General features: G+C 36.9%; 1 protein-coding gene across 2 annotated transcripts in view; it reads right to left on the reverse strand.

The window, feature by feature from the left end:
* LOC107020771 (mannosyl-oligosaccharide glucosidase GCS1) overlaps positions 1–11526 on the reverse strand; it is a 38009-nt gene extending 26483 nt beyond the window's left edge. For both annotated transcript variants that reach the window (XR_003578502.1, XM_015221263.2), the window contains exons 1-2: positions 11044–11526; positions 10883–10956 (exon numbers count right to left, since the gene is read on the reverse strand). Coding sequence is in view for 1 of the 2 variants with exons in the window: in XM_015221263.2 (XP_015076749.1) it covers positions 10883–10956; positions 11044–11328 (359 nt within the window). In the remaining variant the exon portion in view is untranslated. The remainder of the gene's footprint in view (positions 1–10882; positions 10957–11043) is intronic.
* Between the last annotated feature and the right edge of the window lie 10319 nt (positions 11527–21845).

Below are 21845 nucleotides of genomic sequence, written 5' to 3' on the forward strand. Positions count from 1 at the left end.
CGGCTAAGGACTACTCTTTGAGGATCAAGGTTATGAGCATATCATTGGATATACAGACGCTGATTGGGCAGGATCACCCTCTGACAGACGTTCGACATCCGGATATTGTGTTTTAGTTGGAGGTAATTTGGCTAGTGCAGAATTAGAATATCGAGCAATGGCGACAGCAACTTGTGAGTTAGTTTGGCTCAAACAGTTACTGGGAGAACTAAAATTTGGCAAAATTGATCAGATGGAACTTGTGTGTGATAATCAAGCGGCTCTTCATATCGCATCAAATCAGCGTTTCATGAAAGGACTAAGCACATTGAGATTGACTGTCACTTTGTCAGAGAAAAGATACTCTCAGGAGATATTGTTACAAAATTTGTGAAGTCAAATGATCAGCTTGCAGATAAGTTCACCAAGTCTCTCACATGTCCTCGTATTAATTATATTTGTAACAAGCTAGGTGCATATGATTTGTATGCACCAGCTTGAGGGGAAGTGTTAGAATAGGAATAAGTATTTCTTACTTAGAATAGGAATTAGAATAGGAATAAGAATAGGAATTCTAGTTGGAAAAGGTTTCCAATGTAGTGTCTATAAATATGGTCTTCATGTAACAATTTAGATACGCAATTCAATAATATTTTCTCCAATATTTCTCACAAGCTTCAAAGAGGACCAGGATTACTCTGATATATTTGATATGTTCAGCTACTGGCTTCGAGAAGATGATGGTATCATTTGCATAAAGCATAGAACATATCTCCTTTTCCTCCCCCACTTTGTCACTGATCTGAATGCCCCTGATCCACCTCTTTTAAGTTGCAATTCTCATCATGCTATCAGAACCCCCTATGGCAAGGATGAATAGAAAAGGGGGGAAAAGATCACCTTGTCTAAGCCCCTTTCTGATGAAAAACACCCATTGGTTCCCTATCCACCATAACAGAGAACTTGACTGTTTTATACAGTATTCAATCAATTTCAACCAGCACTCCAAACTCCATTTGTCTGAGAGTATTCGATAAATAGTTCCAATTTCACATGACCATAGGCCTTAAATATCCAGCTTGCACATTATCCTGGGACTCCACCTTTCCTTCTTGAGTCTATACACTCGCTGATTATAAGATTTACATCCATGATCTGTCTCCCGTTTATAGAAGTCATACAATGCTTTTGACAACCTTTTTTCTTGAGACAGTAACAACTTGTATTCTATTCCAAAACAAAAACCAGAACCTGCCACAATAAGTTACAGATTCCTAATTACAATTGTGGAGAGTACCAGGAAGATCTTTAATCCTATAGCAAAATTTACAAGGAACCTAAAACATCTTTAATTGATTCTAGATCTAGCAATTACTCCTGTTTACACCAAAAAAGAAACAAAACTAAGCAATTCATTTTAATCTTCTGGATGGAATTGCTCTTGTTTTGGAAGCATCTGAGATTTCTTTCTTTCCACACGGACCACCAGATCCAAGCTGGAATAATTTTCCATCTTTCTTTATGCCTGGAAATGCTTGCATAACTACTCCATAACTTCAGGGTCTGCGTAACTTTCCTAGGCATAACCCATTTCATGTCCTTCTGATTGATAAAGACATTCCACAAAATGTTGGTTATTCTACAGTACAGGAAGAGATGGTTAACAATCTCTACTTCTTCACCACATAGAAGGCACCTAGGACTCAGTTGAATATTTCTTTTAATGAGATTTTCTTGGGTCAAAACTACCTGCTTGGCAAGGAACCAAGTAAAACAAGACACCTTGTAGGGGATTTTAGTTTTCCATATCAACTTCCATGTCCACCCATTCCCCTGACTGTTATAAGGGTTACATTTTTTGTACGCTCTTCTAACACTGAAATTGTCCCAGTTGTGATCCTGCCTTGCCAAACTATCTTATGCATCAATAGTTCCTTTGAACTGCCCCAAAACCTTATAAAACTCCACCAACCTTTGGATCTCCCAGTCATTAAGAGGTCTTCTAAAGCTCAAATTCAACCCTTGGTTTGACCACATCTCTGCTACAGTGGCTCTTTGCTACAGGTTTAGGGTGAAAATATTTGGGAACAAGGTTTTTAAAGATCCTTGTTCTAGCCATCTATCTTCCCAAAAAGAAGTTTTCCTTCCATTTCCCAATTTAATACTGCAGTTTTCTCTGAGCTTTGGCCAATGATTTCTGATGGCTCTCCAGTGGCTTGATCCATAAGTGCTAGTGACCGTCTTAGTTATCCAGAGATCCTTCATTTCATATTTAGCTTGTATTACGTCTTTCCACAGAGCTTGCTCTCTGGGAGCAAATTACCATAGCCACTTCATCATAAGGCACTGATTTTGAATTTTTAAATTCCGTATCCCCATCCCCCCTGCCTGTTTACTCTTAATCAGAGTATCTACTGTACCAAGTGGAATTTCTTGGTTTCACTATTTCCTTCCCACAGGAAATTCCTCCTCAAAGCATCAAGTCTGTCAATTACACCATCATGAATAGGGAAAAGTGACATCATATATGCAGGCATAGAATCTAAACACTATTGATGAGTGTTAATCTTCCTCAAGAAAGGTAGTGGCTCTTCCAATTCACCAACCTTTTCTCACATTTTTCAATCACCCCATTACAAATGCCTATAGATTTGCTTTTGGCTCCCAACGGCATCCCCAAATATGTAGTTGGTAGAACTCTTGTCCTTCCGCCCAAAATCCTAGCCAGAGAGGGTAAATCAGGAACTTCATTTACTGGATACAAGAAACTCTTGTTCCTATTCATGTGAAGCCCAGAGATAGCTTCAAAAAGAACGAAAATTACCCTTAAAATCTTGAGTTGGTTCTGGTTAGCATCACAGAAGACAAGAGTGTCATCTGCATATTGTAAGTGAGTAATCTCCAGATCAGCCCCCACTCTACTGGATACCCTAAAACCTCTCAACCACGACTTTTCTTGAGCAATTTTCAACATATCATTTAGTCCCTCCATAGCTATAATAAAAAGAAAGGGAGATAATAGATCTCCTTGCCTTAAACCTGTGAAGAGAAAAAACCTGTAGGAGAGCCATTTATTAGAACAGAGAATTTCACAGTGCTGATGCAAAACTTCATCCATCTTAACCATCTACCTCCAAAACCTCTTTTAGAAAGAGTCTGCAACAGATACTTCCAATTGAGATGGTCATAAGCTTTTTGAATGTCTAGCTTACAAAGGATGCCCGAAGCCGTGCTTCTAGTTCTAGCATCAACGCACTCATTTGCCATAAGAATGGCATCCATTATTTGTCTCCCTTTTATAAAGGCCAACTGTTGGGGGTCCACCAGTTTGTGCATAACCATTTTGATTCTTTCGGTGAGAATTTTGGAGATGATCTTGTACACGCTACCAATTAGGCTAATGGGTCTGAAGTCAGTGAGCTCCTTAGCACCAATTTCTTTTGGAATTAAAGCCACATAGGTGGAGTTGAAGCTTTTTCTCAAAGACGCACCTGTCATGAAAGTTCTTGATTGTAGCAATTGCATCTTTTCCAATAGCCTCCCAACAATGGGTATAGAAGCCATGGTAACACCATCAGGATCAGTAGTTTTATCACTAGCACAGAGTTTGACACAATCCCAGATCTCTTGATCCTCAAATTCCTTCTGAAGCATGTAGTTATCTTCGGCATTAATTTTGTGATTCATTCTGCACCCACCTGAAGGTCTCCAAGCTTCTGTTTCAGAATATAAGTTCTGATAGAAGGTTGTAATTTCCTTCTTTATGTCTTCAAGATTTCTGACCACTTCACCCCCCACATTTAACTCATCTATATAATTGTATCTTCTACGTGAGTTGGCAGTTCTGTGGAAGAACTTAGTGTTGTTGTCTCCCTGTTACAGCCAATTGACCCTTGATCTCTGTCTCCACGCAATCTCCTCATATTTAGCTATATTTTCAAACTCTAGCAGAAGTTCAACTTTTAAATGGATCTCCTCTACCCCGAGAGCTCTTTGATCCTGGACTTTCTCAAATTCAGCAAGTTGGTTGACTATGTCTGTTTCTGTAAAGCCAAATTTCCTTGCGCTGATTTGCTTCACTCTCTCAACTTAACTTTTAGTGCTTTCAGCTTAAACGATAAGATGAAATCTGGCCTTCCTTCACAGTCAAAAGACCTCCATCATTCCTTGACTCTATCCAAGAAACCCTCAGTCTGCAGCCACCAATTTTCGAATTTAAAATCGGACCACAGGCTCCCAATTCCCACATTGTAATAAAATTGGAGAGTGGTCAGTAGTGACCTTTTGCAGAATTGATTGCTTGATATTTTTGAAGCCTCCGTTCCACTCATCAGACACTAGAAACCATCTAGCCTAACAGCAATGTCATATTTGTCCCTTTTCCTCCATGTGTACCTTCCTCCTGCTAATTGAAGGTCTAACAAGCTCATATCTTCAATGAAATCGGAGAGGTCAGTCATCGATTTTGTGATCCTTGAACAATTTTTCTTCTCAGAGGGGAATCTAACAGTGTTGAAATCCCCACAAACTACCCAAGGGCCATTAAACAGACCTCTAGTTGACCCAACATCCCACCAGACTACTTCTCTTTCTTCTCTATTATTTGGAGCATATATGCTAGTAAGTACCCAGGTGAAGTCAAGACTTTTACCTGTGAACTTGAAGGATATAGAGTATGCTCCCACACTGCTAACCTCCCCTGTCCAAACTTTCCCGTCTCAGAGAATTAGGATGCCCCCTCTAGTACCACTAGCTTCAAGTTGACAAAATTCAACTCCTCTGTTCTCCCATAAATCTTGAATAATGTTTCTCACATCCCCTTGGATCTTGGTCTCTTGGAAGCAATAAACATCAGCCTTCCACCCTTGGATTAGATTCTCAATTACACACTCTTATTTGCCTGATTCAGGCCCCTTACATTCCATGAAATTATCTTGATTGTCATTTATCACTAGCTAATGTGAACCCCCCCCCCTGCTTCTGGTACCATTACTTCTGAAGTTGCTCCCACATTCTAGACTCTTAAGTTCTTTTGAGCCTTTAACTACTAAAGTTGAATTCAAGTTGTTCTCCCCCCCCCCCTGTCAGTGTTATTTTATCTCATATTGTCGACCTTCATGAAAAGCCTCGTAGCTTCCTCTTTGCATCCCTTAATGTTTACTCCGAAATCCTTGGCTAATTTTATGATGTTCTGGTGGATCCAAATTGGCATGTCAAAATCTGCATCATCTTCTTCCTCTAGACTACGTTGGTTTAAAGGAACTACATCTTTAATTGTTGTCAAAGAGTTGTTCTCTTCACCTCTCTGTGAGTTAAGCTCTTGGAAGCGAAAGTTTTCCAAAGGTAGATGAGATACAGGGAAGTTTGGGCACTTTTCTGATAGTTCCACTGTTTCGATATCAACAATATCTTCTGTATCAGCTTCCTTTTCCATCTCATTTTCTTCCAATTCTGTCCCTTTTATTTTATTGAACCTAGAGGCTGATGGAGGAGTAGAAATGGCTTCAAGTTCCGCAATGATTGGATCATTTAACTGAGTGAATGGTTCTTCAATGAAAGTCCCACTTGAAATGAATTGTGCCAACCGATCCGGGCCCATTTTTTCCCCTTTCGTACAAGTTAGGATTTCTTAGGAGTCGTTGAGAGATGCAAAGGTTCACGTGCTGGTACAACACGTTGTTTCAGAATTACTGGATCATACAAAGAGCCCACGTGTCCAGAAACCTCTGTATAGCCTAAAAGGCTCTCATCCCCTCTATGCTCAAGCAAGACTTTTGGACCTCTGGTTTTTTGGGGCAGCTGGAGTTCTCTCATCATAAACCACCCTCGCAGGCGTCTCCACCCAAATCTGAACTTTGAAAGTCAAACCCCCATGAACCAGCTATACTGAATTAGGAGCAGAGTCACCATCACCTCTCACCTTTAACCTCGCCCATTTCAAGTGATTACGAAGCTCCGTCTCTTCTTCAGTCCGAATCCAACCTCCACAGAAATTCCCTATCTCTTGAAAGACTTTCTGGGACCAGAGTTGGAGGGGTAGACCCACTACCCTGATCCAAGTCTGCTCCGGCTTTTCATGGATAGAGTTTGAAGTCGGCGACCACCATTAAAGATTCAACTTGTGTGTTTTCCAAAACCATTGTCCTCTTATGACGCGTTCTGCAACAGTCCTATTGGAGAATTCAAATAAAAATCGATTATTCCCCAAGTCATATATATTGATGCCATGATGATGTCTCCAGGTACTCCCAACCCATCTACGTATCTCCGACAATGTAATATCTAGGAGTTCTTCCGGCAACGTTTCCACCACACTCTTAGCTAAACTGTCATATTGGGATTTTGGTATCGCATCTGTAATAACCAGCAAGTTGCCTTTTTGTTGTATCTTGGCATCATTAAAATCTTCTGTAGTCCATTTGTTACTTCTGACAGTATCGGCATATGATAGACCCTCCTCTGTTTCCATGTGTGTTGTATTAACTGTTCTCTGAACCTTAGCATTGATTAAAATTGATAATTTTCTTGCAATGTCCATTCATTCGGAATTTCGAGACCACTTCGGGATGATGATCACTGCTCTTCTCCTACCCTGCATGTTAATGATGCTGATGTATCGACCATCTTTGATCCTTGAACTTCCACCTGCGAACAGAGTTCCCTTGTCCTTTTGAAGCTTCTTTAAGAGCGTAAACCAAACATTCCATCGTTTTCTGGCTAAAACTCATCCTGGTCATATTTCTACAACCTCTTTCTACCCAGTCATACCATGTATCTGCTGTACAGACCACCCTGGTTATGTCGTAAGACCTGAAGCGTACTGCAAAAGAGATGGTGTCCACTCCTATGACAACTTTTAGGATGGAAGGAAAAGACAGATCGGAGGAGAGATTCCGATGGTCTGTGCCACATCGGAGGATAAAAAGTGCCGGAAAAGAAGATTCTGATGATCTGTGAAGCGATTGGGGTCCCACGCGTGACGCGTGGCGTCGGAATCTGAAAGAGGGTGGTGGCACGTGGGAGCGCGTGGGATGTTTCTGAGGGTGGGTATTTTTGGGGTAGGGTTGCAATAGGGTGAAGGAGGCTGTGATGGAGGCGATTGGAGAATAAAGGAAGAAAAAAGATGAAAAATCCGGTGATCAGAAGGACCATCGGTGGATTTTCTGGATAGTGAGATGCTTTTTAAAAATTACATTGGGATTCGTGTCTGAGAAAATTTTTTTTCCTCTTTTTTTTGTAATAACATTTTGTCCTCTTTTGACCAGCTTGTTCACCATTTTTAAGCCTCTTCGCTAAACGTCTAGCAATGATTTTATACATCCCAATTCCCACCAACCTGATAAATTGGTTTGAAGTCCTTCAAGTCTGTAGCACCTGGTTTCTTTGGAATCAGGGCAGTAAATCTTGCTTCTTGTGACCCAATAATTAGAAGAGAACTTTGGCAAGACTTCATCAACATCAAAGAGCTGGGTAGTTGGCCTTGGGTAGCTTGTGGAGATTTTAGTGACGCAAGATATCCAAACGAAAGATCTGAAGGATATAGAATTACTACGCCAATGACTGAGTTTTCTGAATGGATCAATGAGATGGAGTTCAACAATCCTTCTTTATTTGGATTTTGTGGGGTCCTTCACATGGAGAAAGGGGGACAACCACATGTCAGCCTCCAGAATTGATAGGTTTTTATTCTCTTCCCAATGGGATGAGACCTTCACAGTGATTAAACAGAACATGCTTCCCAGAATAGGTTCAGACCACAATCCAATTATGCTTCAATGTGGAGATCTAAATTTGAAGAATCCTTACTTCAAGTTTGATAGTGATGGTTAAGGGTGGAGGGTTTCACGGGCAAAATTAAAGAATGGTGGGCATCTGGTACGGGCTCTTATAAACTAGCCTCCAAGTTGCGAATGCTAATAGGGAAGCTAAAAGAATGGAAGCTGGAGAATAGGAACAATTGGAATCAGAGGAAAGAGGCAATTCTAAATTAGCCGTCAATTTTAGATAAGACTCAAGAGTTGAGATTACCATTAGAGGATGAGTTACTTCAGAAATTATATCTTCCAATGGAGTTTGAAGATGTTGCAGAAAACGAGGAAATAGCTTAAAGGCAGAGGTCCAGAGTACATTGGCTCAAACACGGAGACAAAAATACCAAGTATTTACACAGGATGGCTACAGCCTATAAAAGATTTAACACTATCGACAAGCTGATGGTGGAAAGGGTTACAGTAACAAATTCAGATGCAACTAAAGGAACCATAATCAGTAACTACCAAAATCTATACAGAGAAACACTTACTTCCTAATTTATCCCTCTCACTAATTATAGTCATTTCCCTGTTATTTGTTCAAGGCATAGTATTTATTATATTTAAAGGGTGACATAGCAAAATCACCCTTTTATTTATAGTTTCTTAAAAAGTGTTCAAAGTCAATAGTGGACAAGTATTTTTGGACAAAAGGACTATAAAAATTTATCAAATTTTTGGAACTGGTAACTTTTCTATCTATAAATATTACACTTCAAAAATTAAGAAAAAAATTTCTCGTTGTCATTCAACAATCAACCCTCAAAATTTAATTTCAGCCAGAAAAGGATTGGTATTCCTCCCCTTGTTCTTCTTCTCCCCCGTCACAATTCACCAAGCATATCAACCTTCATTATTCCCCTTTCTTTTTAGACTTCCTTTCCCCTCCTTTATGCTTCATAGATTTTTAATGGAAGTTGTCTCTTTCCACTACTCATAGAATCATATCTAGGATTTATGTTCAAACCCATTAGCATTTACTCTAAATGTCTTACATGCTTTCCGCATTACTAGTTGCTCCATTTTGATGTCTCAATTACTATAGGACTTTGAATTTGATCCTCCGGAATCACCTAAGGGAAGAAAGAGACAATCACTTTAATTGTAACGATGATTCAGAATCTGAGTCACCAACTGAAGGAGTGGTGGTAGAGACTGACCTTGGCACACAAAAAGAGTAATTCCTTCACTTAGCTTCATCATCAACTACTAGATCATGGATCGAGTGTAGTATATGTGCAGGCTTCATCTAAATGTTCTACGGAGGCTGAGGAGGCATGGATGAATTAGAAGTAGGACTTTTTTGCCTTAAAAACTTGCTAGCCTTGCTTGGTTTGGCTAATTTTTAACTCCTGCTTTCCCTCTTATAACATTGGACTCTTTAAAATAATAGGGCCGATCTATGTTTTTTTTCCAAAAGGTTTATTAGCATCATTTTAATCTTGGCCTTGTTTGTCACTCACGTGGTCCACCACTACATCAACCATGTCTATTACTGACTGCAACTAGCATTTTGGGACTCAAGGTAGCCACTCATATAACCATCGACTTTGCTCCATTATGATAAAGGAATAGTCATCTGCGATCAACACACAATATTTTAAATCTCCTATTTCCGCCTCACTCCTAAAGGATGATCTAAGAGAGAAACTTTGACGCATAATCAAGCCCAAACTAGATTCGATTGTTCTTTTGTTTCAACATCCATTGCAACAAAACCACCAAAAATATCTTCAATGGATTTGCAATTACCTTCAGACCAAGCATGAAGAAGAAGACCTAGGCTTTTACCCATACATGTCCTGAGTTCACCTTGTTCATTTGAGTGATGGACATCGGCAACCATCAACCCAATGAAAGTCATCTCCTATTTCAAAATCATTTGTTTTCTTCAACCCTCCTAGCTTCTTGTTTTGGCGGATGATAGAGGAAGAATTGGTTATGGGAAAGATGTGTTACTCTAATGCTGGATGTAATTTGCCATCTTTCAGTTAAGCCAGCTTTGAATCACATTCAATCTAGGAAATGTTACCAGTTCCAAGAAAAAAATCACTTCCGATTTTAGGATACATGGAATGGATCGTTAAAGGTGTCCCTCAAGCAGTTTGAGATTTCAGGAAATATGAAATGTTTCTGCAATTGGTTTAATTTTGACCATATTTTTTTTATAACTGTAGTGTTCAGGTCAACTTGCGCGAACCTCAACTAATTCCACAGGATACCTATCACCTCCCACCACCAATAGATACAAGATAACATTGTCCATTAAGGCTAGAACAATTACGAAGAAATCACCTAGATTTTTTGTTTTTACTAGGATTTGAACTTGAGCCCTCATGGTGCTCAATCCCACTTTATTAACCACTAGGCTACACCCTTGGGTGCAATTTTGATCATATTATTCACCACTTTTGCAACATTTACCCCATTTTCCAACCAATCTTGTTCCACTGCAACATTTGTACATGAAACTCCGGCGTGGTGCGATAAAGAAGGTGCAAGGTTTGCCTAGGAACTAAAGAATTCTCCTAGCAGTATCCCTCCATCCTATATTCCATCCATTTTTTGGTAGAGGCTTCCCGTATCCTATGCATGTTTCTATCCTTACAAAAGGACCATAGCAATTGAAATTCAAGTACATCCTATATGAAAAGTTTCATCAATTTTCAGTCATCTTCAAAATGACGACTCTTTTCAATTAGCAAAAAAAAATATCCATTAACATTCTCACTAATATCTAAAAGCTCTAAAGATTTTTCTCGCTCTAAGAAGAACAATCTTTTTGCCATAATGGAACAGAAGTTAACTAAGAAAATCATTGAAGATAGTCATCAAAAAGAAATTAAAAAAATATCCATGTTTCCCAAGAAAAAGAATGGTTTGCTATCTCTTGATGTTGATTGGTGCCCAAATACTATTGTGATGAAAGGACATAATAATTTTCCTTATCAGAGAAAGGCACAATTTTTATTATTATAGATTGTGATACGTCAGTGACAACATTATTTACATCACAAACCAAGACTCATGAAGACAAACCTGACTCATGGAAAATTTAAAATTAAAAGATAAAGGGATACCAAGATACTTACCTTGCGCGAACTCCAAAATAAACCTGAGGCCTGTAAGTACCCCAGTACAAGCTCTCTCTATGCTCTCCTTGAAACTGCAGGGAAAAAAAAAAGAATCATCAAAATGAAAAGAGAAAATCTGTAAATGGAAAAGAAATCAATTGTTTGTGAGTTAAATTTACCATTGGAAGATCCATTAGTTTTGGAGCTGAAAGTGGAGTGATGACTCTTGGTTTTTGAGGTTTCTCCATGGGATTAATGAGTGTATAAATGAAAAGAAGTGCGATCGCGAAGGCAATAATTCCAAATCCTATAAGGAATTTGAGGTTGACGCTGAAAATGCGAATTAAGCTGTTATTTCTAGTTTTATCCTTCCGTAGAATACGATTAGGATTACGGATTTGGGGATTTTCAGTGGAAGATTTCGAAGCTCTGCTCCGAGTACTTCCCCGTGAAGTTCCCGCCATTGTTGATCGTATGTTTCCAGTTTCGCCGTCTGTCGGAGCTTTACGGATACTGGAACTGAAGTGAAATGACTGAGGAAGAGGACGTTGAGTTTTTCAGATACGAATTTGGGCTTTGACTCTGTAGTCAACCTTTCGGCCCATAAAAGCAAAATCTGAAATTTTTTGACAAATAATCACTTTTAGACTTTTAGGTAGATAGTTAGAAGGGCAACTTTCATATATAACAAACATAAACTCATATTTGTATGCTATTACAAAAAATTTTTAACTGTACTTCGTAGTAAACATATAAATATATAATTCGCTGTACATATACAATTGAATCGAATTGTATAAAACGAGAAAGAGAAAGAGTCTTGGGCAGAGAATTGTATAAAAACGAAGTGTATAAAATGAATTGTATAATTATAAGTGTATAGAATGATTATATATAATTTGAATTTGTATAAATGAGAAAGAGAAAGGCATAAGAGACTTGGGCAGAAAAATATACAATTGAATCGAATTGTATAAAACTAGAAAAAGAGAAATTATATACAATTTGAATTTGTATAAAACGAGAAAGAGAGAAATGCAAAAGAAACTGGGCAGGAGAGTATTTTTATTGTATAATTATACGTGTATAGGACGAAAATACATGTATTTGCATGTTTATATACAGTTTTCTCTCGTTTTATACAAACAGAAACGCAATTTACACATTTCGCTTCTGTTTGTATAAGCGAGGGAGGCGAGGTTACGAGCGAGATAGGGAGAGTGGCGAGCGAGAACTGGCAGAGGGGAGAGAGAAGAAGCAAATATATATATATATATATATATATATATATATATATTTATACAATTTCCTCTGCTTTATACAAATAGAAATAGATTTTATACACTTGTGTTTGTATAAAAGTGAGAGGAAGAGAGTGAGAGATGGAGCGAGAGAGGGGAGTGGCGAGCGAGAGTTTGAGGGAGAGAGGTGGCTGGCAAACAGTTTGCTACAGGACACAATTAAATCAAAGGGTGGTTATAGCAATTAATTTGATTTATTAGTTTGTCATTATATACAATTTTCCCTAGTTAGAATTATACAAGTATAGTATTAGTTACGTGAGTTTCTAAATTGCAAATCAAACATCGTATTAATTTTAGGGGAAATTACGTGTATAAGCAAATATATATACTAGTTAATTAGTTAACATAACTATAGTTTGTTTAAGTTATAATACACGATCTACTTTTAGTAATAATTATGTGGCTCAGATTTTTAGTTTTGTATAATTAGCACGTTTGTATAATTGAAAATTGTTACAATATTTACACTTCTGAAGTTTTTCATTGTATAAATTCGTTAATTAGAGTTTAAACTGAATTATACAAATGTACCCGTGAATTATACAAACCTGCAAATTATACGAATGAGGTAGCTTAAACTCTAACTGCAGCCCGTAAATATGCAAACTATAGTTATGGATCATATCTAAGTTTATTGTAGTGGTTATTTGCGAAAGTTCTGCAAAGGAAAAATTACATGGAAAACCAAACATATATTAATTAATTACTTAAAATAGCTACAGTTTATCTTATTTACCATTTGCCACCTATTTTTTGTCATAATTACGGTTGTCAGTTTGTATAAGTGTGCCTCTTTATACCATTTCAGGTAGTACTGAATCTCTTTATATATTCTTCCACTTAACTTTTTTTCACCGTAAATCACTAAATATAAAACTATTTCAAAATCTCAATCTCTTCCTCTCAATTTGTCCCTAGATTTTTCAGGTAACTGTTTTGACGGTTTCGGTCTTATTCTAGTATTTAATATTTGTATATAACTGCGATTTTTTGTGTCTTTTCTATTTTTTCATTTGATACAACCAAAATCATGAATGAAGAAACCCCTTCTAGGAGAATCACTAGAGATATACCACCGAATCAACAAATTTTGGATGATTTTTCATCTTTTCTTTAGGTTTAACTCAGGATTTTCAAGAAACTTCATGATCCATTGCTTAATCTCGAGTTAATCAACAAGAAGTTATATCGAAATTCTGTAATACCTCATTGAAGATGCCCGAAGCATGTTGCTAATTCAAAGAGAAAGAACAAAAAAATGGATGAACATAAAGAAGACAAATCAATTGATGTTTTGATTTCAAAGAAAAAGCGTAAAGCAAAAGAAATTGCATCAACAAGTAGCAAAGAAGATACCCAAATTGATTCAATTGAACAATTACATTTGGAAGAATTGGGGTAATTTGTATAATATATACGATAAATGTTTGAAGTTCAAATCAAGAATTGTATCCATATCTATAAATGTTTGTATGTCTCTATCTGTACATACAAATAGATATTGTATATTTTGACATTTCTTGTCATTATTTTGAAATTTGTGTTGTATACTTGTTTCCAAATTGTATAATTCATAGTTGTGTATATATATATGTGTGTGTGTGTGTGTAACATCTCGTATTCTAGACAAACTAAAATTAAGCTAAGAAAAGCAAGGAGAATTAAATTTGGAAGAAAATGGGAAAATCTGGAAAAATTCCAGATTTCAAAAGTGGGTTTTGGTCATTTTCAAACGACCATAACTTCAATCTCAGGAGGATTTTGGGTGATTTATTTATATGTATGGAAAGTCCGTTAAAATATCTTCCCAACGACGCCAACTTTGTGAATTTCCGAGGTCGTGTGAGTGAGATATGACCTTCGGAAGATGGGCTGTTGAGCAGGGAAAGTTCCAAAATCGGATTTAGTAATGGTGTTTTGGTCTTTTCCTTAAATCAATTAATTATTTCATTTTGGAGTAATATGTTGGGGTCTAAACTGATCTCATTCAATTTACGCACTTAGAAAAATAAACTAGGGTTTTGAAAGCATGAAGAAAAGAGGAGAAGGAAGAAGAAGACGCGAAAACACCAAGTTTAACTTCGTGGATTTTCGTCGGGGGTGATCCCTAACAAGGTATGTGGGCTCTTTTGTGTTGGGTTACTTCACCCACACACCAATTTCATTCAAATCATTTAAGTTCATGAATTAACTCATGTTAGAGGTTGAAATCTTGAAAGAAAGTTTGGCGTTTTTGTTGATTGGATTGTTGTTGATCGCTGTTAGTTGTAATCCATGTTTTAGGACTTTTTACGGGTCTAAATCATTGGGTAATAAGTTAATTATGGATCATAAGTGTTTAGGGTTATACCCATGGGAGTTTGGGAAGTTTTAGAGATGAAAAACGAAGAAGAAAGTCGGAAAACCCGGGGGCGCCGCGCCTCCAAAGCCCCTCAGGACAGAGTCTGTCCGTCAGGCTCTGGCGTGCCGCACCTGAGGACAGCCTCTTTCCTTCAGGCTATGGCGCTCCGCGCCTCTCAGAGCGTCAGGACCCCCTAGAGACCCCGTTCTTTTTCTATCTTTTCGTACTTGTTCCTAAGTGATGTACCCCTCATTCCTAGTTGTTTCCAACACTCTAAGGTACATCTAAACATAGTGAAATCATCCATAAACATGAGATCATGATCCTTGAATCCATAATTCAATTCAAAAAAAGTAAGATCAAAGTCAAAGAAGTTAAAAGCCAAGTCTAGAAGTTAAGAAGCAAGGCAAGGTAAAGTTTTCTAAAGTCTTCCACAAATGTTTTCACTTTGTTTTAAAGACTTAAATTTCAAGTTAAGTAAAAAGTTTGAGTTCATTTCTCAAAAGCTATAAGGGAACTAAGTATTCCTTAAGAGTTAAAGTTTCAAGTTAAGTCAAGTAAAGAGTTGAGTTCATATCACAAAAGCTATAAGGGAACAAGTATTCCATAAGAGTTAAAGTTTCAAATTAAGTAAAGATCAAGAGTTGAGTTCAATTCTCAAAAATATATAAGGGAACTAAGTATTCCCAAGAGTTTTACAAATGTTTCACATTTTGAGTAAATAGGGGAACTAGAAGTTCCAAAAGAGTTTTGAACTAAAAGGGGAACATTGATTTCCAAAAAGGAGCTATTTAAAGCTAATGGGTTTAGTAAATTATCTCAACCCAAAGAAAGGAAGTTTTATTAAAAGTATGAGCTAAAGTACTTTTTGGGAGTATTATTGAGCACCAATATGGAGATGAGAGTTCATATTAACTCAAGTCTCTATGTAAACCATGTAGCCAACATGGGAATTGACGTGTCATACTTTTTAGATGATCACGTAAGGAGAGCTAGTGGATCCACTAAGTTGAGTAAGGTTCTATACCGATGGCAAGGTGTAGGATGATCCTCTTGCAATGTGAGGTAAAAAGTTGTATCATCACTTAGGATCATATTGATGGTTGCCAGTTAGAGAAACTCGCATTTCCTTTAAAGAACTAAGGTGTATGTGATTTAAACTGCTTTATATGTATATCATTTGAGTTAAGTATACTCTTGAGTTGAGAAGAGCCAAGGTAAACTCATCTAATCCCTTCAAGATTAAGTGGTTGTTTAGCTCTCCAACTCGCATACTCATACATTCAATGTACTGATGTCAGTTGACCTGCATCGTTTCATGATGCAGATGCAGGACCCAAGATCAGCAGGCAGCGCTTCTGTAACACCCTAAAACGAACTAAGGTGAAGTATAGATTCGTGATTGTTTATTGAGTTAATTTTTTAATAAAATGAGTTATATTAGTGTTCTTAGGCAGTGTGTGAAGTTTGGAGGTCAAACGTTCAAGAACGTCCATGACGTTTGGAAGGTGTGTCTTAGAAAGTGTTCATGCGTCTTGATGTGTTTGAGTGGTTTTACGTGTTTGTTTTGTTTGAAATTGGTATAGGATGTTCCTAAGACCTAGGCGACTATGTTTAGGGGTTTAACGTCCGGGTACGACCCCACCTAGGACCTACGAGGGGCCCTAGAGAAGGGCCCAAGACTTAGGCTTAGAACTGCCTGGTAATGTCCACCAACGGGACCAGTCGATGGCCACTTGACCAATCGACGGCTCATCGACTTGGTCCATTGATTGGACCTGCAGGTCTGCACGTTTTGAGGGTTGCAGACCCAACCAACGAACCCTCACCAACGGGACGTCATTTGACACACGGTCCGTTGGTTGGGAGTCATTGATGCTGCCTGTGAAAAGTTATCATTTTCTGTTTTGGCTTGGGGTGTTTGGTAAATTCACACCAAGTCTTTTATAAACCTAAGGTGATAGTTTCAGGGTCATTTAGGTATATTAAAGTATTTCAAACCCTATGACCTAATTTTAGACCTCATTTCCTAAAACCCGAAACCCCTCTCTCTTAAAAGACTCTCTCAAACTCCATAGAAGTTAGAAGTCAAGAAGGAGCTAGGAGGGCTGTTGGTAGTCGAGTTCTTTATCAAAATTAGTGGGTTTTATTCTACTTGAGGTATGGTATTCATCCTTGAACCCTCTTCCTTTCAAGGAGTCATTTCTAAAAGATTTTCAAAAAGGGTTACCAAACTCTATATTCTTCTAGTTTTGATTATAAGCATGGGTCTTCATGTAAAAGTGTTTTAGTGATTCAAATATGTTTCTTCTATTATTAATTGATTATTTTAATGTCAAAATCCTAATGAACTCATGTTTATGCATATTCAACTTTTGGCTTAAGAAAAGGGTTAAATGAACGTGATTGTGTAGTGTTTGAGCTTTAGTTCCCTTATGTTCTTATTATGGTTTAGCTACTGCCCTAAGGGACATAATATGATGATTGAAGAATTGATTATTGGTGGTGAAAGCTTGGTTAAATGGTATATCTCTTATCATGAAATGCTCTTGAGTAGTATGGTCCACCTTCTTGGAGGCGGTGTTCACTTGTTGTATTTGGTCATGTTTGGTATGTATTGTGAGTATGAATTTAAAGGCCTAGTGTGTGAAATGAAGTGATACTGATGAGGTTCATGTTGATATGCATTATGAAGCTTGAATTGTATGTTTTGCATAGATTATGCCTAAATAAAGTAAGCGTATATGTTGAGCATGTTAAAGTGTGTAATGTGAATGAAGGTTTAAGCATGTATAGAAGTTAAATGTAAATGAAATGATGCTTATGTGCAAGGTGTGCTCACATGTACTCACACACACTTAAATGAATGAATGAAGCTAAGTTAAGTAAAAAGGGTAGTTTTCGGGTGAACACTCTTCGTGAGTTGAGATGAAGTGTTTAGTAGCAATCTCACTACATCCTAAGAGCTTTCTAAGATAGGTCGGAGGATGAATACCCTTCGTGAGTTGAGATATGATGTTCACTAGTTATCCTTAACCTACATTATAAAATATTGAGAATCCGAAGGGAATTATGTTTAGCACCGAGAGGATATCAAGACGGGGTGATTACACTTCGTTAGTTGAGATGTTATATTCCAATGTACCTCTTGATATGAGTACTCCTCGTTAGTAGAGAATGAGTTACTTAGTAGCAATCGCCTTATCCCTTAACTATTCGCCCACATAGGTGTAGCTATTGGTAAAGCCATGTAAAAGCTAAGAGAATGACCTTACTCTAGGAAAGTGAGGATCCCTCATTCGATAGCGGTTAATATCGGGATTCCAAATCTAGCTCTCATGGTCTATGTCAGTTAAGTTAACCCAACAAAAGTAATGAAAGTGCTAAGTCTTCTAAAAGAATGTACTACTTAGGGTAGGAAGTGGAATGGGATGCTATTTATCCATTGTCACTAGGTAGGCATTCTGAGAAGGGAGTCTTGGTGAGTCTTATACGAATTAAATGAACTAAGTCTCCTAAAAGAACGTACTACTTAGGGTAGGTGGTGGTATGAGACGCTATCTATTCATTGCACTAAGTAGACCTTCCGAAAGGGGAGTCCCGGTGCTAAGCCTTCTAAAAGAGTGTATTACTTAGGGTAGGTGGTGGAATGGGACACCATTCACTCATTGCACTAAGTAGGCATTCTGAAAGAGAAGTCTTGGTGTCTTGCTTGAGTTGTTCTTCTAATGTCTTGTCATTGAGTGGGGGCTTGTTCTCACAAGGTGAGCAAGCCAAAAAGGGGTAGTCATGAGGATCACTTTGGTTTGTATTGAAGGAGGTGTATGTGCATTTCCTTCAAGTCTCACCTTGGTGAGTCTTAGGATAACCTTAGATAGGGAATCTCCTAAGGAAATGAGTTCATTTCTCTTTGCTTAGCCTTGAAAGTTCACTATTTTATAATAAGGATAGTTCACTGTAATGTTAAAAAGAGTTCATAGTAATTTCGAAAAGCTTACTGTAAAATGGTCCCTTTTGGTTAAAATTATGGTAATCTTTCTCTAAGTGTTAAATGGTGATTCTTATGTTGTTTTACTTCAATATCTGGAGTGTTTTACTTAATTGGCATGAAAATATATTTTTACTAAAATGTCCCTTTTTGCATGTTTTTGCATATGTCATATTTAGTACATTATTTGTACTAACCCCATACTTTTCTATACTATAAGTATAGGTTTTGGAAGCAAGGTTGAAGTTTAAAAGACAAGCTTGGGAAAGGTTCTCTCAAGACAAAGTATGTCCTCACATATCCGAGGGCATAGTCCTTTTCTTAGTTTCTTTATTTAAAGACTTATTACGTATTTCTTTCAATGTAAAGGGTTGTGTCCCTAAGATATTATGTCGTGTCTTTAAGTTGGCTTGTGACGATGAGATTCTCTACGTATTTATGAAATAATTCCTTTTTATATTAAATGTCGTAAATTTTTTTAATTCCGCACTGCTTTTCATGTCTTATGTAATGAACGATAGTTAAAGATCTTGTACAAGACCCCAAAGGGACAAGTAGGACTTGTCCCAATCCAAAGGTTCTCCCTAACTTTTAGGGGGTACTTGCGGGTCGTGACAACTTCTTTGATCCAGATTGAGCTTCAGAGTTTGTGGTGAGCCTCATTGCATTCAGGAGGACATCCTTTTCATTTCTATATTAGCTTAGTTTTTAGGATGTTTTGGTGTCCGTCCCGACATCCCTCTCTAGATAGTTTAGAGGATTCATAGACTATAGTATCTCAGTTTGGAGTTGTTTTCAGTTATTAAGACTCAAGTGTCATTTATTTCTTTTTTTATGTTTTACTCTTTTCAAAGTTGAGGTTGTCTTCCGCTGTTTAAGTAGTCAGGCCAAGGGTTCGCTTGAGGGCGAACAATGGTCTTCGAATGCCGATCCCACTCAGACGGTAGGCTCGGTGTGTGACAATTTATATAGGAAAAATTAAATGAAAAGGCAAACATATATTAATTAATTACTTAAAATAGCTACAATTTATCTTATTTACCATTCGCCACCTATTTTTTATCATAATTACGATTGTCGGTTTTTATAAGTGCTCCTCTTTATACCATTTCATGCGCTACTGATTCTCTCTACATATTCTTCCTTTTAACTTTTTTTTTTCACCTTAATAACTGATTATAAATCTATTTCAAAATTTCAATCTCTCCCTCTCAATTCGTCCCTAGATTTTTTCGGTAACTATTTTAGCGGTTATAGTCTTATTTTATTGTTTTGTATTTGTATATGATTGCGACATTTTGTGTCTTTTCAATTTATTCGTTTGATACAACCAAAATCATGAATGAAGAAACGCCTTCTAGGAGAATCACTAGAGGTATAAATCCGAATCAACAAATTTTGAATGATTTTTCATTCTTTTCTTTGAGTTTAATTTAGGATTTTCAAGAAATTTCAGTATCCATTTCTAAATCTCGAGATAATCAACAAGAGGTTATATCAAAGTCCCGTAATATCTCATTGAAGATGCTTGAAGTCATGCATGTTGCTAATTCAAAAAGATAGAACAAAAAAATGGATGAACATAAAAAAGACAAATCAGTTGATGTTTTGATTTCAAAGAAGAAGCGTAAACAAAAGAAATTGCATCAACAAGTAACAAAGAAGATACCCAAATTGATTCAATTGAGCAATTACATTTGAAAGAATTGGGGTAATTTGTATAATATATACGATAAATGTTTGAAGTTCAAATCATGAATTGTATCCATATCTATAAATGTTTGTATATCCCTATCTGTATATACAAATTGATATTGTATGTTTTGATAGTTGTTGTTATTATTTTGAAATTTGTGTTGTATACTTGTTTTCAAATTGTTTTATTTTACAGTTGTATAGTATATATAGGAAAAATTACATGAAAAGGCAAACATATATTCATTAATTACTTAAGATAGCTACAAATTATCTTATTTATCATTCGCCACCTATTTTTGGTCATAATTACGCTTGTCAGTTTGTATAAGTGGGCCTCTTTATACCATTTCATGTACTACTGATTCTCTCTACATATTCTTCCTTTTAACTTTTTTTTCTCACCGCAAATCACTAATTATAATTCTATTTCAAAATTTCAATCTCTCCCTCTCAATTCGTCCCTAGATTTTTCAGGTAACTGTTTTAGCGGTTATAATCTTATTCTAGTGTTCTGTATTTGTATATGATTGCGATTTTTTGTGCCTTTATAATTTTTTTTTCGTTTGATACAACCAAAATCATGGATGAAGAAACACATTCTAGGAGAATCACTAGACGGTATATCTGAATCAACAAATTTCAAATGATTTTTCATTCTTTTTTTGGGTTTAACTCAGGATTTTCAAGAAATTTCAGGACTCATTTCTAAATCTCGAGTTAATCAACAAGAGGTTACATCAAAGTCCCGTAATACCCCATTCATAATGTCTCCAGTCATGCGTGTTGCAAATTCAAAAAGAAAGAACAATAAAGTGGATGAACATAAAGAAGACAAATCAATTGATGTTTTGATTTCAAAGAAGAAACATAAAGTAAAAGAAATCGCATCAACAAGTAAAAAAGAAGATGTCCAAATTAATTCAACTGAACAACTACATTTTAAAGAATTTAGGTAATTTGTATAATATATAATTGAATAAATGGTTGAAGTTCATATCTAAAATTATATCCATATCTAGAAATGTTTGTATATCCCTACATGTATGACACGACCCAAAACGAGCTACGACTGGCACCCACACTTATCCTCCTATGTGAGCGAACCAACAAATCTAAATCCCAACATTTGCCAGTATATAAATTTTGAATAACAAATATAATGCGGAAGACCAAAACTCATTAAAATAACCAATTAAATAAACTTCTAATATATATTACTTATCATCCACAAAATCTGGAAGTCATCACATCAAGAACACCTATCCTCAAATTTCTAAGTCTAAGAGTAATTAAGAACTAAAATAAAGAATAAAACGATAGTCCATGTCCGAGCTTCAAGGACATCAAGACGTAAATGAGAGAATCCAGTCCGAGCTAGGAACAATAGCTCACCCTGAAATCTGACGTGCTGAAGACTGGCTAGAGTTGCGGACGAGACGAAGTCACTGGTGCACTTGCTGCACTCCACAAAACAACAAGAAGAACATAAAAGTAGGGGTCAGTACAAGTACTGAGTAGGTATCATCGGCCAACTCAAAATAGAAAGCAATATATATATGGAATAATAATGCAAACCGGCCACAATACTCAACAGGTGACAATCAACAAGTACAAAAACCATTGACAACAACCTCAAGCACATCTATGAGG

Source organism: Solanum pennellii, chromosome 5 (assembly GCF_001406875.1).
Source record: "Solanum pennellii chromosome 5, SPENNV200".
In the NCBI taxonomy this organism is placed as follows: Eukaryota; Viridiplantae; Streptophyta; class Magnoliopsida; order Solanales; family Solanaceae; genus Solanum; species Solanum pennellii.